Source organism: Bradysia coprophila, unplaced genomic scaffold (assembly GCF_014529535.1).
Source record: "Bradysia coprophila strain Holo2 unplaced genomic scaffold, BU_Bcop_v1 contig_333, whole genome shotgun sequence".
Classification (NCBI taxonomy): Eukaryota; Metazoa; Arthropoda; class Insecta; order Diptera; family Sciaridae; genus Bradysia; species Bradysia coprophila.
In genome coordinates, this window is record NW_023503592.1 from 1,465,643 (window position 1) to 1,485,735 (window position 20,093).

The 20,093-nt window shown below is 40.5% G+C and overlaps 1 protein-coding gene across 1 annotated transcript; it reads right to left on the reverse strand.

Annotated features, from left to right (window-relative positions):
- Nucleotides 1-8,271: 8,271 nt before the first annotated feature.
- On the reverse strand, nucleotides 8,272-14,712 carry LOC119079734. Its single transcript, XM_037187798.1, has one exon. It carries the CDS (start codon nucleotides 14,710-14,712, stop codon nucleotides 8,272-8,274), a length of 6,441 nt encoding a protein of 2,146 aa, XP_037043693.1.
- Nucleotides 14,713-20,093: the final 5,381 nt, after the last annotated feature.

Consider the following 20,093-nt stretch of genomic DNA (forward strand, 5'->3'; position numbering starts at 1 on the left):
GCTCTCACACGGAGTACTTTTTGATGAGTGGAAACCATACGTACGAAAGTAGTTATAATTTTATTGATTTTAATAAAATCATAAGAAACTATGAGTTTGACTTTAAAGTGTACATTCATACTGTTTCCGTAAAGTACTCAATCCGCCAAGAACCCCTAAAGGGTGAAGGTGACGCAAGTCCTTTTCGTTTTCGAGTCTTTTCTGTCAGATAAAACAAAATATCTAGTCATATTTTTATTTGAATCGATAGAGAATTACATTTTCTACATTATAGGACTTTTTCAGAATTTTTAGACATCACATGGTGGTTGTGAAATGTCCCCAAGGTCAAAAAATATCTTCGTATATCGATTTTTTCACTGTTTTTTGTATTTTTGAACCTGAAATATGTATTTTAGGCCGCGTGTGGAAATTTTGTTTTCTTCTCGGTAACCGAGTCAAATTTCCCGGTATCTAAAATCGTAAAGATTTTTCGCCACATATTTTTCCCGATTTTTTCGATTTCCCGTATCTAAAGAATTTTTCTGAAAACTTCCCGGTATCCAGGATACCGCGGATAGCGTGAATTTCCACACGCGTTTTAGGCAGAATAAATGTTCTAAAATTTTCTTCTTCTTTTTCAGCCTGTTTCTATCCACTGCTGGATGTAGGCCTCTCCAACTTCTTTCCATTTCGTACGATCCATTGCCATTTGCTGCCAGTTTGTACCTGCAATATTCTTAATTCCGTTTGTCCATCCTATAGCTCGTCTTTTATATGGTCACCAGTTCATGATCTTTTTGGTCCAACGTTCGTCTGTCCTTCTTGCAATATGTCCCGCCCAGCTCCATTTCAGAGATGCTATTCTTTCCAGGACATCAACGACCCTGGTTTGTTGTCGAATCCATTGATTCGTCATTCTGTCTCTGAGTGTTATTCCAAGCATACTCCGTTTCATGGCTCTTTGTGTCACTCTCAATTTATCTTCGGATGCTTTCGTTAAAGTTAATGTTTCCGCTCCATAAGTGAGCACTGGAAGGACACAAGTGTCGAAAACTTTGCGTTTCAGACTATTATTCATTTTGCTTTTGAAAATTAGTCTGAGTTTTCCGAACGCTGCCCGTGCAAGACCAATCCTACGTCTTATTTCTGCAGTCTGGTTGTCCAGACCTAACTTCAGTTTATGTCCTAGATATACATACCTGTCGACTCGTTCAATGACAGTGTCACCAATTTTGATTTCTCTATCGTCACCGATGTTGGTCATGACTTTTGTTTTCCATAAGTTCATCTTGAGGCCAACTTTGCTTGCCTCTTCACTTAACTGTTGTAGCATAAGTAGAGCACTGCGCCGTTCAGCCGATGGACAGTTGGCGGCTAAAACGTAGCCGACACCCTTCGGCGGCCGGCTAGTATGATATTTATGGCGGCTAGCCGGCTCAGCCGGCTGAATAACACAATTAAAATACAGTAGAAGAAAAGTGAATACCGTTAGGTTTACTGATTTGGGACTAGTTTTGGATTTCAAATGATTCCACACAAAATTTGTTTAACCAATAAAGGACTAATATTTCAACATTCGGAATTTTTGGTAGGCACGCGATCGCCAGCTGAAATGAAATTAATCTAGGTACTCTTTGTTAAACACATTTTGTGTGGAATCATTTGGAATCCACAATGAGTCCCAAATCAAAATACCTGACGATATTCACTTTTGTTCTCCTGTATTGCTACAATCGAATCAAATCTCGTAGAAGTACGCAAGTCAGAAGTCAGTTACAGAGATATTTGTTTCATATGGATTAGACGAAACCGCTTCCATTCAAACAAGGCATCAGAACAGTCGGAGCGTTTGCTGCGACTTAGCCCCGTACGATCCGTAATCCTATTTCGTCCGTAACCATAATACGTCCGTAGCCGTAATACGCCCGGAACCCTAATACGTCTACAACCCTCTAATGCGTCTGTTACCAAAATGAAAGTCAAGTTGGGCATGGTCAAATTTACTGAAAGTGTTCATTTTTAAAATTGCGCATAGCGCAATTACGAAAGCCCGTACGAAGTACCTCTCAAATAAAACCAACAATTTACGACATTATTTTAGAAACCCAAAATTTTTTGCCAACTTTCCATTGGGTATTCAATTACCTCTCAAATAAAACAAAAACTAGCAAAATCGGTTGAGATTTACTCGATTTATGTGCAAAAAGCACTTAGGGCCGAGTAGCGGCCTTAGTCCAAGGGCGCAAATTTGAAACTTTTTTTGCCATCATTCTATTCGGCATTCAATTATCTCTCAAATGAAACAAAAACTAGCAAAATCGGATGAGATTTACTCGATTTATGTGCAAAAAACACTTAGGGCCGAGTAGCGGCCTTAGTCCAAGGGCCCAAATTTGAAAAATTTTTCGCCACGTTCTTTTCGGTATTCAATTACCTTCCATAAAAAACTAAATCTAGCAAAATCGGATGAGATTTACTCGATTTATGTGCAAAAAACACTTAGGGCCGAGTAGCGGCCTTAGTCCAAGGGACCAAATTTTAAACTTTTTTCGCCACGTTCTTTTCGGTATTCAATTACCTTCCATAAAAAGCTAAATCTAGCAAAATCGTATGAGATTTACTCGATTTATGTGCAAAAAACACTTAGGGCCGAGTAGCGGCCTTAGTCCAAGGGCCCAAATTTGAAACTTTTTTTGCCATCATTCTATTCGGCATTCAACTATCTCTCAAATGAAACAAAATCTAGCAAAATCGGATGAGATTTACTCGATTTATGCGCAAAAAACACTTAGGGCCGAGTAGCGGCCTTAGTCCAAGGGCCCAAATTTGAAACATTTTTTGCCATCATTCTATTCGGTATTCAATTATCTCTCAAATAAAACAAAATCTAGCAAAATCGGATGAGATTTACTCGATTTATGTGCAAAAAACACTTAGGGCCCAGTAGCGGCCTTAGTCCAAGGGCCCAAATTTGAAACTTTTTTCGCCACGTTCTTTTCGGTATTCAATTACCTTCCATAAAAAACTAAATCTGGCAAAATCGGATGAGATTTACTCGATTTATGTGGAAAAAACACTTAGGACCGAGTAACGACCTTTGAGCCCTCCCAACAAGCTCCTACATCCTGCATCCTACACAAAAACAATGTTCAGCAACTTTGTTCTACTCGTCAATACCTTTCATTTGATATATCACAAGCAGCTATTACGTGCGTATTTCGGTAGATATCGTCGAAAGACTGAAAAACACCTATAGGGCCCTAGCTCTGGAAGGGCCGACCCTACCATGCCCATTTTCGAACTTGACCTTACTTTTGTCGATACCAATCGGGGAAAAAAAGAATTTTGAAAAAATGTTGTGATTTGCTCAAGCTAGAGGGGTCACGGACGGACGGACGGACATTTTTAGCCCCGTACGAAGTACTGGGGGCTTATAAGATTAATATGCCGTTTGTAACATGTCGAATTGGAAGCAGACAGTAAGGGCAAAGCATTTGGTTATGTTCATAGATAGCAAATCCGCAATAAAAAAAATGTCCGTCCGTCCGTCCGTCCGTCCGTCCGTCCGTCCGTCCATCCGTCCGTCCGTCCATCCGTCCGTCCGTCCGTGACCCCTCTAGCTTGAGTAAATCACAACCTTTTTTCAAAATTCTTTTTTTTCCCGATTGGTATCGACAAAAGTAAGGTCAAGTTCGAAAATGGGCATGGTAGGGTCGGCCCTTCCAGAGCTAGGGCCCTATAGGTGTTTTTCAGTCTTTCGACGATATCTACCGAAATACGCACGCAATACCTGCTTGTGATATATCAAATTAAAGGTATTGACGAGTAGAACAAAGTTGCTGAATATTGTTTTTAGGTAAGATGCGACGTGGGCTTGTTGGGATGGCTCAAAGGTCGTTACTCGGTCCTAAGTGTTTTTAGCACATAAATCGAGTAAATTTCATCCGATTTTGCTAGTATTTCTTTCATTTGAGAGATAATTGAATGCCGAATTGAATGGTGGAAAAAAAAAGTTTCAAATTTGGGCCCTTGGACTAAGGCCGCTACTCGGCCCTAAGAGTTTTTTGCACATAAATCGAGTAAATCTCATCCGATTTTGCTAGTATTTCTTTCATTTGAGAGATAATTGAATACCGAAAAGAACGTGTCGAAAAAAGTTTCAAATTTGGGCCCTTGGACTAAGGCCGCTACTTAGCCCTAAGTGTTTTTTGCACATAAATCGAGTAAATCTCATCCGATTTTGCTAGATTTAGTTTTTTATGGAGGGTAATTGAATACCGAAAAGAATGATGGCAAAAAAAGTTTTAAATTTGGGCCCTTGGATTAAGGCCGCTACTCGGCCCTAAGTGTTTTTTTGCACATAAATCGAGTAAATCTCATCCGATTTTGCTAGATTTAGTTTTTTATGGAAGGTAATTGAATACAAAGAGAACGTGGTGAAAAAAGTTTCAAATTTGTGCCCTTCGACTAAGGCCGCTTTGTGGCCCTATGTGGTTTTTGCTCATAAATCGAGAATGTTTCATCAAACTTTGCTACTTTTTGTTTCGTTTGACAGATAATTCAATACCGAAAGAAAATTAGTAAAAAAAAGTTGTAAATTCGGACTCCTAAAATTACATCGTAAACTTTTGTTTTATACGTGAGAAGTACTTCGTACGGGCTTTTGTAATTGCGCTAAGCGCAATTTTAAAGATGAACACTTACAGTTAATTTGCAAAAATATGCAATAATGTCAAGTACGCAATAAGATTACGGAAGCATTTTGATAACGGACGAATAAGGGTTACGGGCTTATTAGGGCTACGGACGTATAATGGTTTCGGGCAAATTAGGTTTACGGGTTGTACGGGGCTCAGTCGCAGCAAACGCTCCGACTGTTCTGATGCCTTGTTTTTATTGCGGATTCGTCATCTATGAACATAACCAAAAGCTTTGCCCTTACTGTCTGCTTCCAATTCGACGTGTTACAAACGGCATATTAATCTTATAAGCCCCCAGTACTTCGTACGGGGCTAAAAAGGAATCAAACATTCAACAAAGGCTTTAGCTGTTTAAGCTGATCTCACTCGTACTCAGAGATGGGAAATTACCGGTAATTTATTTATTGTCGGTAATATTACGTAATATTACGGTAATATTACGTAACATTGGGTAATATTACCGAAATCTTAAATTACCAATATTACCGATGTTTCGGTAATATTACGTAATTTACCAATACAAAATTGTAACAATTCGATATTTTACTATCAGACTCATGCGAAAGTTGAATATTATTCAGCAATATGTCCTTTGCGAAAATTATCCTTTATACGGTGGACTATTTTCTGTTCATTTTTCGTGAATTTTACGTGAAACTCAACTTTCGCATGTGTCACACGGTAAACCAGTACCTTCGATACTGCTACATAATTGATTGCTTATGAAACAACTTTGTGATACTCGGAAACTCACTCGTGTGTTTTTGAGCAACTTGTTTGATAACCAAACTCGTATTCGGCTAGTTGAAGAAGGGGTACACGAGTCGAAAGACTTGGAAGCACTTGTGTTACGTTATCACGCTAGATTGTATGTCGCTACCACAATATTCAACGATGGCAGTGCCGGAAACTCGGTCTTTTAGGATACGAAATTTGAAATGAAATTTCATTTGCTAACAAATTTCAGTTTTCGATCTAAGCCCGTGTTCTTATGAAGTAACAGAAGACCGAGTTGCCGACGGCGTCATTCAATGACAACTCTGAGAGAAATCGTAAAAATCCACGCTCTTTTAATTATCAATTTCGGTTGAAGCTCATTCAAATGTGTATACTACTCGACTGTTTTTGAACAAGTTGTTTAACTAGGCTGAACGAGGCCTAACTAAAACAAAATTATACGATAAAATACACTTGAATTTGCGCAAAAACGAGTAATTTTTGTTGAAAATGATTAAAATTTACAATATGTTATCTGATTTTTGGTAATATTACGTAACTTACGTAATATTACCGAGGCTTTAAATTACCAATATTACCGAGCTTCGGGTAATATTACGTAATATTACCGGGTAATATTACACGGTAATATTACGGGCCCATCTCTGCTCGTACTACAACTAAAACACGCGCACGATTTACCATTTCACACGTAGTACATTCATGACTTTATTGTACTGCCCTTTACCAGTCGACAGGTGCGTACACAATTTTGTAAGCCAACGAAAAAAATTCTCCCAAACTGTGTTAAAACCAAAACTTTCGCAAGCCATCTTCCGCCGCCGATTTTTAACACGGCTGAGGCGGTTGAGAAGGGTATCGGCGGCGGTTCCGGCTGATGTGCTGTTTCGGCGGCGGCCTCGGCGTGGCTGAACGGCGCAGTGCTCTAAGCATAAGCTGAGCCTGACCTAGATTGGCTGCTATCGGTACAATGTCATCAGCGAAGCGGAGATTGCTCAGGTACTCTCCATTTATCTTTATTCCCATTTTACTCCAGTTTAACTTCCTAAAAACACTCTGCAGAATCGCCGTGAATAATTTCGGTGAAATGGTGTCACCCTGCCTTACACCTCGGCCGATCCTGAATTTCTCCGTGCTCTTATGAAGTTTTGTACATGAAGTAGCATTTTTGTACACATATCGAATTGTGTTGGAGTACCTTGAGTCTACTCTACATTCGTCTAATGCGTCCAATATCGACCATGTTTCCACTGAACTTTTTCGAAGTCTATGAATAGCAAGACTATGTCGATGTTGCATTCACGACACTTCTCAATAAGCATTTTCATCACCTGCAAATGGTCGTTTGTGCTGAAACCAGATCTGAAAGCAGCTTGTTCAACGGGTTGGTAGAAGTCGAACTTGTTAGTGTTCCTCTTCGTAATGATTTTCATAAACAACTTGTAGAGTGTTGACAATAGGCTTATGGGTCGGTAATTTTCCAGCTTTGTTATGTCTCCTTTTTTATGCAGCAATGTAATTACCGCATTTTCCCAGGCTTCTGGTACTTCTTCCCATTGGAGACATTGATTAAACAAAGCCGTGATTGCCTTTAATAAGGAGTCTCCACCTAGTTTAATGGCTTCCACTGGAACACCATCGTCTCCGGGAGACTTTTTGTTTTTCATCTTGGCTACTGCGGCCTTCACTTCATCAACAGTTATGTCGGGCATATCCTCCGATCCCACGTTTCCTATTATTGGTCTATCTTCGGTTTCTTCCGTTGGACTCAGCTATATACCACTATATTTACCTATATTTATAAATAAACAATTCACAGATGAATATGCTATTATATAGCTCTATATGCCTGTATATATAGCTGAATATAGCTGTATATAGTTATATATAGATGTCCATATATGGAATGTCTGAGGCACCACACACACATAACCAATTACTTCTATGTTAACAGAAACTCTCTAAGTACAATTTTTCCCACTTTATATCACTTTACTAAAATCCAATATGGCCGCCGGCAGCCATTTTGTTATGAGACCAGAAATAGTACCGACGCTTTACATTCGTTTAATTCGTTTAATATTTATTGTCAACAAAAATTTTACAAGAAAAATTTTAGAAAGAAAATTGTAACAAAAAAATTTGCGTCGAAAAGTGGCATATGATTCGGCTTTCTTCCGTTTGAACTTCATTCTTTAAAGAAATATATTTCACAATTTTCCTTCCTCAACATCTGCCACTTGTGACGCAAATTTTTTTGTTACAATTTTTGTCACTGGCGGGGGAACGATTTCGGAGTCCGTTTTGTGGCCAATAAATAAGTGAGCGCCCAAGCGATTAAATCAAAATTCTTTATTGCATTTATCGGTTGGCTTATGGCTACAAATTTCTGAGTAACAAAATAAAGGTTAGGTTAAGTTCCGACAAATCCTATCTACTCAAAGCTTACGTTTGTATTTTGACCACACTCTGGACATGCAATCAACACAACGAAATTCTACACGTTCTGACTGTAAATCTATTGGAAAGCACAAATTCATTTCTCGCCTTGATACGAGTATAAAGAAAAAATTACCGGATTATCACGGGATAACACATGTGTTTATCCGAGTCCGCTAACAATCACGATGGAGATCTTGTTTATCTGTTTGAAATAATAATTAGACCCCGCGTCGTTTATAAGTTAAACGTTACAATACTCACGGCTATATTACTCAGCTCAAAACAAAAGGATTCGATCAATGAACGTGTAAAATAAACTAATTTACTATCGAGTGGAAAAATGTCGGTCTTTACTGTATGAATTTCGCGTAAAAAGGATTTGACAATTCGGAACGGCTTGAAGTTGTATCTAGTTAGGTTGCGTTTCGCAACGATCTGCAGTGCTGGCAGCAACACTCCCCCCTGCTAAGGTCTCATGGGTGAGGGGCTTAGCTTTCGATTCACTGATGTCAAGCACTGCCAGCTTACTAACCGGTCTGTTGTAGATCCCATTCATCGTTCGAACATTGACCCGACGAATCTGTCCGTCTGAGCTGGATTCCAGAGCTTCGATTATCACGCCTCGTTCCCATGTGTTCCGTGGAGCGTCTTCGTCGACTATGATAACTTGGTCACTGACTTCGATTGGTTTCACATTGTCGAACCATTTAGTGCGTCGAGTGATCATCGGCAGGTACTCTTTGACCCATTTCTTCCAGAACTCGTTTGCGATTTGCTGTGCGTATCGCCAATTGCCTCGTAACGTCGTAGGAAGTGGTGGGAAGATGCCAGGCGGTTTGTTTCCATTTGACGATCCTTTCAAGAAGTGATTGGGAGTGAGCGCTTCTTGATCATCTGGTTCAATTGATACGAAGGTCAGTGGCCTTGAGTTGATGATGTTCTCGACTTCGGCTAGCGCAGTGATGAACGTTTCGTGATTTGGGTAATGCGATGTCGGGAGAATTTTGTCGAGCGTTACCTTCATCGAACCAATTAATCGCTCCCAAGTACCGCCCATATGTTGTCCATACGGAGGGTTGAAATGCCATTCAGTGTAACAAGTGGTGAATGTAACGTTTAGCAGATCGTGATCAATTTTCCGTATTTCCTTTGCAAGTTCATTGTCCGCTCCGACTAGGGTTGTTCCACGATCGCTGAAGAACTTTGACGGCGTGCCAATACGAGCGATGAAGCGTCTTATCGACATAATACAGGAGTCGCTTTCCAATGATTCGGCTACGTCGATATATACTGCACGTATGGTGAGGCAAGTATACAAAACAATCCATCGTTTCACAGTTCTTCTGAATTGGACGATTTTGTATGGTCCGGCGTAGTCAATGCCAACGAAAGTGTACGGTCTTGTAAATGAAGCGAGTCTTTCTATTGGAAGCGGCGCCATTTCCGGTGGATTCGGTCGAGCTGCTATATTCTTGCAATGTTGACAATTTCGCCGTATTCGTTTGAGTACGACTCTAAGTCTCGGGACGACGTATTTTTGCTTTACTTCGTTTATCACTGTCTCCGTGTTTTGATGCTGATATCGACGATGATAATCGTTGACGATGAGCTCAGTGATCTGGTTTTTCGTTGGTAAAATTATTGGTCGTTTTTGGTCCAGCGACACATTCGAAATGGCGTCGATTCTTCCACGCAATCGCAGTATCTTTGATTCGTCCAGATATGGCGAATATCGGTAGATCGGACTTCGTTTGTCCACTGTCATTCGACGGCCTTTTGCATCGACCTTCTTTTCCAATAATTGTTCGATTTCTGCAGTGAATTCGTTGGCTTGAGCAATTCTGATCAGGGCGTTTTCTCCATCTTGGAGTTCCTCACTGGTTAGACGTCCATACTGTGCTTCGAAACCAACTTTCTCGAGCTTGGCTCTTATATTGTTGACAAATCGACATACGAATGCCATCGTACGTTGCCATTGGATGAACCTTTCGAACTTTATTGCCAACTTGTCGGCTTCGTGTATGGTGTGTGTATTCACGTATTTCGGTCGGATTTCTTCGTTTGTGTCTGAGACTTCGCCCATTGTCGGCCAGTGTTCTTCAGATTGGAACAGGAAGTCCGGTCCACGGAACCATCTGCAATTCATCTCTAGGTTAGACGAGTTTTTGAATTTGGTGGCGTCGTCGGCAACGTTCAAATGTGACGGTATCCATCTCCATTCAAATAGTGCAGTCGTTTCTAGGACTTCGCATATTCTTGCGCCTACGTACTGTGTGTATCGTCGTAGATCGGATCTCAGCCAGCTGAGGACTGTCGAAGAGTCGGTCCAGAAAATGGTTCGCGTGATTTTTAGCGTGTGATTTTGCACAATGGTATTTTTGAATCTCGCTCCCAGAACAGCAGCTTGTAGTTCCATTCTTGGTACGGATAGCGGTCGGAGAGGAGCTACCTTTGTCTTTCCACCTATCAGAGCGCATTCGACACCAACTTTATCTTCGATCCGAAAGAACGCCACTGTTGCGTAGGCCAGCTCGCTTGCATCAACAAACACGTGAAGTTCGATTTTGGTCGGATTCATTTCCACGATTTTGTCCGAGTAATGTCGATTGATGTTGACGCGTTCGATGTCAGGCAATTGTTTTATCCAAAATGACCACCGAGTGTACAGCTGGTCTGGATCGTTTTCTGGTATTTGTTGGTCCCAGCTAATCTTAGCGCGCCAAATATCTTGCAGAATCATTTTCAGTTGTACGAGATATGCGGCCAGGAATCCCAGAGGGTCGTATATTGTCATTAACGTTCGTAGAGCTTCACGTTTCGTCGGTCTACGAATACCAGTTAAAATGGCTTTGTTGATTGGGTTGAATTTCAGTGAATATGTGAACTTGTCCTGCTGCACTTGCCACCACATTCCCAAAATTCTTTCGGTTTGGTTTTCGTCCATTTCGAAGCTCAATTTTTGTTCGTTTTCGGTTAGAGCTCCTAGACTGCGGCTGACATTTTCAGAATTCGATAGCCAGTTTCTGATCTCGAATCCTCCTTGTGAGTGTACGAACTTGACTTCTTTCGCAATGCATTCCGCTTCCAATTCAGTGTCAAACGATTGTAGCCAGTCGTCTACGTATGTGTTTGTTCGGATCGCTTCTTCGGCTTTTGGATAATATTCTTTGAACTCGCGTGCATTACGGTTCTTGACGTATTGTGCCGACGATGGAGAACATGCAGCTCCGAAGCTCATCACTTGTAACACGTAAACGTCGATCTTGGATGAACCGGCATCTCTATATAGGAATCGTTGTGACTTCTGGTCTCCAATTCGCATGTTCACCTGGTGGAACATTTCTTTGATGTCGCCGGTTACGGTGATTCGCTTTTCACGGAATCTGTACAATACTCCCGGTAGCGGTACAAGCAAATCTGGGCCAGACAATAGCATTGAATTTAACGAAATGTTGCCGACTTTGGCCGCGGCGTCCCAAACCAGTCTGATTTTCGATGGTTTTTTCGGATATGTCACCGGAAACAGAGGAAGGTACCAGGTCCTTTTATCGGTGTCCTCAACTTCTTTGGCGTTTAACTTACGGACGTAGCCCTTTTCCAAATATTCGTTGAATTTTGCTCGAAACTTGATTGCTAGATCTGGATCTTTGTCTAAGCGTTTTTCCAGTGATTCGAGACGTTTTGTTGCCATGGGCAGGCTATTCGGTAGAGAGATGTCATCGTATTTCCACAGTAGGCCCGTTTCGAATTTGTCGCCGATTCGTTTTGTAGTCGACTCCAGTAGATGACGAGCACGTTTATCGGATAGAGCTTCGATTGTCTGTTCTGGTGCTTTTACCCCAAAATTTTCAATTGAGAAGAAACGCTCCACCAATTTGTGTAGGTTTTCGTCTCCAAACGTATCATTGGTGTTGTGAAAATTCAGATGGGTTACTTCGGCTGATGATGAGTTGTTGCCGTGTATCTCCCAGCCCAATAACGTTTTCGCTGCTATCGGTTCTTCCCATTTTCCGCTGCGTATTTTGAGTGGAGTTGAAAGTTTACAATCCTTGAGGCCAATTAGTATTTTCGGCGTTTCGTTGTTGTAACTTTCAATTGGTAGTCGTCTCAGGAACTTGAATTCATTTTTCATCTCTTCTGCGTTTACGGTTTGCGGTGGAAGACTTAATGATTTGACAGTTCTAACGTCGGTGATTCGATATCGTTTATTGGCGTTATGAGTGCCCGAGATCTCGAAATCGATTGACTGGGAATTTGGCTCTTTGCGAACGATTTTTGCGGTCCATTTTAAGTACAATTCTTCGGGTTTGCCTGTGATTCCTAGTCTTTGTGCGACCCAATGTTCCACCAGAGTCATGTCAGACCCATCATCGAAAAATGCGATAACATTTATCGACCCCTTCGGTCCGTGTAACACCACTGGAATGTAACGTCGTAGAACGACAATTTTGTTGACTTGATGAGCACTGTGCACGTTGTTCGCCTCCGTTTCATCTTTCTTAGCAGGTGTTTTCGGCGGTACTTCTACCTTAGTCGAATTGTGAAGTAGTCGGTGATGTTTGATGGTGCATCCCGATTCGCCACACAGCAGCTTCGATTCACAACGTTGGATATGGTGATTTCCCAAACAGATTTTGCATAGCTTTTTGTTTTTTACACATTCCCATCGATCACTTAGCGCCATGGCGAGAAATTTACGGCAGTCGATTGTATAGTGTGAGTTCTTATTACACACGTCGCAGACTTTCTCATTGGAATTTTTTGAGCGTTTCGAAGCATTCGTTTCAGTTTTCTTATCGGAACCATTGTCTTTTGAGTGAGTGTTGACGTGGTTGTCGGAATTCGTTTTATTGGTTTTCTTATCGAAAGGTGTAGGCAGGGTGACTGCGCAAGCCATCTTTGCTCGGGCGAATAGCCAGTCGCTGAAATGGCTCAAATTGACGTTTGGCATTGATACCATTATTTCGCCCCATTCCAATCGCATGTGATAAGGAAGTTTATCGGTTAGCTCTTTCAGCGTTCGTGGATCGTAGAGATATTGCCACATGCCGGAACTTTGTATCTCGCTGGAGACGTTGCGAACCGCCATAGCAAAGTCGATGAACGTTTGCATCAAATGCATTTTTGGTGGCGGTGACTTTCTGATAGTATCTAACTGAGCCTCAATGCTCGCTTCTGGACGTCCATATAGCATCTGTAGTGTTCCAATTACTTCGGGAACCGCTTCAGGTCTAGTGAGCAGGTTCTTTACAGCATTCACCGCTGGTTCTTCCAAACACGCCACTAATCGGCCCAGATTCTCGGCATTTGACAGACCACACTCATTTGTACAGTTGACAAACGTACTGTAAAATATCGCCCACTTCGTTGGGTCTCCGTTGAACTTAGGGTACTCTTTCGGCATCGTTTGTCTAGACGCTAATTGTAAGCGAGTAGGTGCATGTTGAGGATTGTTATTCGGCGGTGCTTGGTTTGTCGCACCAATGTTGTTAGGTCCGGGTATCGTTCGCACATTAATTCCGAACATATTTGACGTATTGTTCATTCCCACTATCGGTTGTCCACTCAGATTATTGCTTTGACCCAACCCCGAAATTGGCTGTAAATTCGGGTTAAACTGTTGACTCGTACTGTGTGAAGCGATCGGTTGTAGGTGACTTGACGTCGGATTGCACTGATTCGACCAGGGTGGTATTTGATGGCCTGATGTACCTGTGTTCGTCGTAACGGTAGTCGACGTCGTTACGTTTGTTATCGGCGAATTCTGGTCCGGGTGACTCGTATTCGGAGTAGTTACATTCGGGTTGGATACGGTAACTGCTGGTGATGAGTTAACGATCGGTGAGGTTTGTGGTGTACAAACAGGTAGTAATTTACGAACTTGACTGTTTTTCGTCGTTGCATTTCCCTGTGTCGTTGCCGTTTTATTAGACAACGGTTGGGTCTTAGTTGACGCGGATGACCGTTGCTGGTTTGAGACTGCTATCGTCGTTTGAGTTTGACTTAACGCAGCTGGGTTATGAGTCGTATTTGACGCAAATGTTGTCGGCGATTTTATTGTCAGTCCAGCGAATCTGCTTGAAATTGCCTTCTGACGTTGTTGGTTCACGATGTCCAATACAAACGGTGGTGGAATTGGTCCACTTTGTTGTGTGTGGATATGAGCGAAGGGTAATTGAAAGAGCGACACAGCTGGATTTAACATCGTTCGTTCCTCAGCTTGTGTTGTCACACCTCCGCCGATCATCGTATACGTAAACTGGTCATTCACTGACCCGTCTAGGACTTGCTCGCCTTGATCTAGAGTTTGCACGGTCTCACTGGGACCGTCTTGTTGTGGATGACCATCCTCCGCTTGTGTTAACCAGTCGGCGACGTATTTGTCTTTGCTCTCGGTTGCATTGGATACTTCGTCATCGTCAGATTCAGACATGTTGTCTCGAATGTCGTATTCCTTCTCGAGAAATACTTGGTTCAGTGCGGCTTGTTCCTCAGCCAGCTTTCTTTTCTGTTCCATTAATTCATCTTGGATGGCCTTTTCCTTGGCTAGTTTTTCCAACTGGAGTCTGTGACGTCTCGATGATGTCGACGATTTAACAGACGTATTCGCCTTGCTCTTATTTTCTTGTTTACAATTTTCGCAAATCCATTGAATTTTGGCAATCGTTGAATCTACGCCAACACATTGAAAATGAAACCGTTTTTGGCACTGTACACATTCGACCATTTCCATGTTGTTATTCTGGTCACATAGTGGGCAGTCCTTGTCATTTGGATTTACCATCGCCGCCAATCTTGGACTTCGCCGCAGAGGTTTGCCCTTATCATCAGCGTCCAATTGTTTTGACATTTTATCACTGTTCCAGTAGTACGCTATGTGATGAAACAGCGTCCGCCAGCGTTGAACCAATCGAAGTTTTGTACGAGCTGATCCAACCAATCGAAAAACAAATTTGTAGTGTCACTGGCGGGGGAACGATTTCGGAGTCCGTTTTGTGGCCAATAAATAAGTGAGCGCCCAAGCGATTAAATCAAAATTCTTTATTGCATTTATCGGTTGGCTTATGGCTACAAATTTCTGAGTAACAAAATAAAGGTTAGGTTAAGTTCCGACAAATCCTATCTACTCAAAGCTTACGTTTGTATTTTGACCACACTCTGGACATGCAATCAACACAACGAAATTCTACACGTTCTGACTGTAAATCTATTGGAAAGCACAAATTCATTTCTCGCCTTGATACGAGTATAAAGAAAAAATTACCGGATTATCACGGGATAACACATGTGTTTATCCGAGTCCGCTAACAATCACGATGGAGATCTTGTTTATCTGTTTGAAATAATAATTAGACCCCGCGTCGTTTATAAGTTAAACGTTACAATACTCACGGCTATATTACTCAGCTCAAAACAAAAGGATTCGATCAATGAACGTGTAAAATAAACTAATTTACTATCGAGTGGAAAAATGTCGGTCTTTACTGTATGAATTTCGCGTAAAAAGGATTTGACAATTCGGAACGGCTTGAAGTTGTATCTAGTTAGGTTGCGTTTCGCAACGATCTGCAGTGCTGGCAGCAACAATTTTCTTTCTAAAATTTTTCTGGTAAAATTTTTGTTGACAAAACTTTCGCGTACTTTCCTCATCAGCTGCCATTTGTGACGCATATCTTTTTGCGTGTCGAATCTGTAAGCGTCACCTACACCGATATCAGTTCTTTTGTAAGTGGATAACAGGACTTGCGTCACACCTCCACTTTTGTGGTTTTGGGCGATATCAGTTCTTTTGTAAGTAGTGATTTTTAAGAATTTGGTCGCAGACAATAGATAATTATATTGTGCAGTTTGAATGAAAATATTCTTCTTACAAAACACTATGTTTTTCTCTTTAATCTGAACCTCTCAGATTTCATTTGACGAAATTTAAAAATTTGTCGAAATACAAAAATTTATCGAAATACAAAAATTTAACGAAATTCGAAAATTTGACGAAATTCGAAAATTTGACGAAATTCGAAAATTTGACGAAATTTGGAAATTTGACTAAATTCGAAAATTTGACGAAATTCGAAAATTTGACGAAATTTGGAAATTTGACTAAATTCGAAAATTTGACGAAATTCGAAAATTTGTCGAAATTTGAAAATTTGACTAAGTTCAAAAATTTGACGAAATCCGAAAATTTGACGAAAATCGAAAATTTGACGAAATTCGAAAATTTGACGAAATTCGGAAATTTGACTAAATTCGAAAATTTGACGAAATCTGAAAATTTGACGAAATCCGAAAATTTGACAAAATTCAAAAATTGTCGAAAATCAAAAATTTGACGAAATTCGAAAATTGACTAAATTCAAAAATTTGTCGAAAATCAAAAATTTGACGAAAATCGAAAATTTGACGAAAATCGAAAATTTGACGAAAATCGAAAATTTGACGAAATTCTGTCAATTTGTCTTTCAAAGGAACTTTCCATCTGCCAAATATCTCGCGATATGGGTCACATAGCTCACACTGAAAACGCTCATAGCTCCCAAATAAACGACCTTTTAGGAAAATCATGAAACACGTGTCGACCAGAACCTGAAACTCTATAACTTTGTCTTTTAAACGAACTTTCTATCTGCCATATTTTCCGAGTTACGGCTGACATAGCTCGCACTTAAAACGCTCATAGTTACCCAATGGACGATTTTTGAGGAAAACCATGAAACACGTGTCGACTAGAATGCGAAACTCTATAACTTTGCCTTTTAAACGAACTTTCTATCTGCCATATTCTCCGATCGCAAGCAGAGCAGAGTTGGTAAAAAAAGGAGGACGAGATTCGGTGGAATACCGGAACTTGTCTAAAAGTATCAACAAAGCAAGGAGATCAGATGAACGAAAATATAATGTCCAATTGGCTCAAAACATAATTGAAGCTAACTGCAATATGAAAGTCCTACGGAGAAAAATGACAAACGCCAAAAAAGAAATCTTCAAATTACGAGACAAAACAGGAACGATCCAAACGGATCGAAATGCGATATTAAATATTGCAACAGAATTTTATGAGAATTTGTTTTCTTCTGCAAGACAGAGTCCAACGGAAGAAACCGAAGATAGACCAATAATAAGAAACGTGGGATCGGAGGATATGCCCGACATAACTGTTGATGAAGTCAAGGCCGCAGTAGCCGAGATGAAAAACAAAAAGTTTCCCGGAGAAGATGGTGTTCCAGTGGAAGCCATTAAACTAGGTGGAGACTCCTTATTAAAGGCAATCACGGCTTTGTTTAATCAATGTCTCCAATGGGAAGAAGTACCAGAAGCCTGGGAAAATGCGGTAATTACATTGCTGCATAAAAAAGGAGACATAACAAAGTTGGAAAATTACCGACCCATAAGCCTATTGTCAACACTCTACAAGTTGTTCATGAAAATAGTTACGAAGAGGAACACTAACAAGTTCGACTTCTACCAACCTGTTGAACAAGCTGCTTTCAGATCTGGTTTCAGCACAAACGACCATTTGCAGGTGATGAGAACGCTTATTGAGAAGTGTCGTAAATACAACATCGACATAGTCTTGCTATTCATAGACTTCGAAAAAGCTTTCGATTCAGTGGAAACATGGTCGATATTGGACGCATTAGACGAATGTAGAGTAGACTCAAGGTACTCCAACACAATTCGATATGTGTACAAAAATGCTACTTCATGTATAAAACTTCATAAGAGCACGGAGAAATTCAGAATTGGCCGAGGTGTAAGGCAGGGTGACACCATTTCACCGAAATTATTCACGGCGATTCTGCAGAGTGTTTTTAGGAAGTTAAACTGGAGTAAAATGGGAATAAAGATAAATGGAGAGTACCTGAGCAATCTCCGCTTCGATGATGACATTGTACCGATAGCAGCGAATCTAGGTCAGGCTCAGCTTATGCTACAACAGTTAAGTGAAGAGGCAAGCAAAGTTGGCCTCAAGATGAACTTATCGAAAACAAAAGTCATGACCAACATCGGGGACGATAGAGAAATCAAAATTGGTGACACTGTCATTGAACGAGTCGACAGCTATGTATATCTAGGACATAAACTGAAGTTAGGTCTGGACAACCAAACTGCAGAAATAAGACGTAGGATTGGTCTGGACAACCAAACTGCAGAAATAAGACGTAGGATTGGTCTTGCATGGGCAGCGTTCGGAAAACTCAGACTAATTTTCAAAAGCAAAATGAATAATAGTCTGAAACGCAAAGTTTTCGACACTTGTGTCCTTCCAGTGCTCACTTATGGAGCGGAAACGTTAACTTTAACGAAAGCATCCGCAGATAAATTGAGAGTGACACAAAGAGCCATGGAACGGAGTATGCTTGGAATAACACTCAGAGACAGAATGACGAATCAATGGATTCGACAACAGACCAGGGTCGTTAATGTCATGGAAAGAATAGCATCTCTGAAATGGAGCTGGGCGGGACATATTGCAAGAAGGACAGACGAACGTTGGACCAAAAAGATCATGAACTGGCGACCATATAAAAGACGAGCTATAGGTAGACCACCAGTGAGATGGACAAACGGAATTAAGAATATTGCAGGTACAAACTGGCAGAAAATGGCAATGGATCGTACAAAATGGAAAGAAGTTGGAGAGGCCTACATCCAGCAGTGGATAGAAACAGGCTGAAAAAGAAGAAGAAGAAGATATTCTCCGAGTTATGGCTGACATAGCTAGCACTTAAAACGCTCATAGCTCCCGAATGGGAGATTTTTGGGGAAAACCCTGAAACACCTGTCGACTAGAATCCAAAACTCTATAACTTTGTCTTTTAAACGAACTTTCTATCTGCCATATTTCCCGAGTTATGGCTGACATAGCTCGCACTTAAAACGCTCATAGCTCCCAAATAAGCAAGTTTTGTGGAAAACCATGAAACACGTGTCGATTAGAATCTAAAACTCTATAAATTTGTCTTTTAAACGAACTTTTTATCTGCCATATTTTCCGAGTTATGAGTACCATAGCTCAATACCTTTAAACGCTCATAGCTCCGAAATTATAAGCTTTTATGAAAATTCCTTCAAATTAGTTTCTTAGAATTACGCCCTTGACATACCCTTAAAATTTCAGCCAAATCCGCCGGTAAATTCAAAAGTTTCAGTTAACAGAGTAACAAAGTAACAAAGGTTGGTAAAATTCATCAATTTCAAAATGTATAAAAATCCATTTCTTCATACAAATTTCTACAAATTTCCAAGTTTTGAAATTTAATATCTCGGCCAAATCTGAACCTTATAAGGCGTGTGATAGTTCGTTGAACTCGTATGGACGCCCAGATTACGAATAAAATACTTTGGCGGTAGTAGGAGCAAAGGGGGAAAAGTCAAAAAGTTCGTGTATATATGTTCCTCAGTCCTGCGGAAAAAATTTTTTGTCAAATTTTTCAGTGTGAACGGACTTGCGTCACGGCCCTTCACTAACCTTTTATTTGACGTATCACTTATAAGTGTAGCTTTTAAATGTCTGGAGATATCTTCGAAAAACCCTAAAGCACTTATTGGGCCCCAGCTCAGGAGGGGTCGACCCAATCCTCCTAACAAAATGGCTGCCGGCAGCCATATTGGATTTTAGTAAAAGTTTCTGTTAACAGAGAAGTAATTGATTATCTGTGTAGGTCGTTTTCGACATCCTATATATGGACATCTATATAAACTATATACAGCTATATTGAGCTATATAATAGCATATTCATCTGGGAAATATTTGTTTATAGTAAAATATAGGTAAATATAGCGGTATATAGCTGTTTAAATAAAAATTTATGAAATTTGACTTCGTACGGGGCTGTCGATATTGCCTCCGGCAATTTTTTTGTATATGATAACAAGGCAAAGAGTGATAATCGAAATGATATTAAACGGCAAATAGGTTTTTAGCAGAGCAGAGAATGATGTGAGAGAGATGATGAGTTTCACATTATAAGCTTTTGATACGAATAGGTGTTTCGTACGGGTCGGCGTTAGCTATGTTTTTTCTTAATGTCATTGCAAAATTACCATTAAGGCTGCTAATGGTATTATTGGTATCAAAATACTTCTATATTTGACGTGTAAAAACCTCTATTACCCTGCTAGGTGCTTTGCCACTAACCCTAAATGATACCTCAGACACTAATGATTGTAGAATATAAAATTGGCGAACAGTGGCGCAACGAATAATGTCACTCTATACTAACTTGT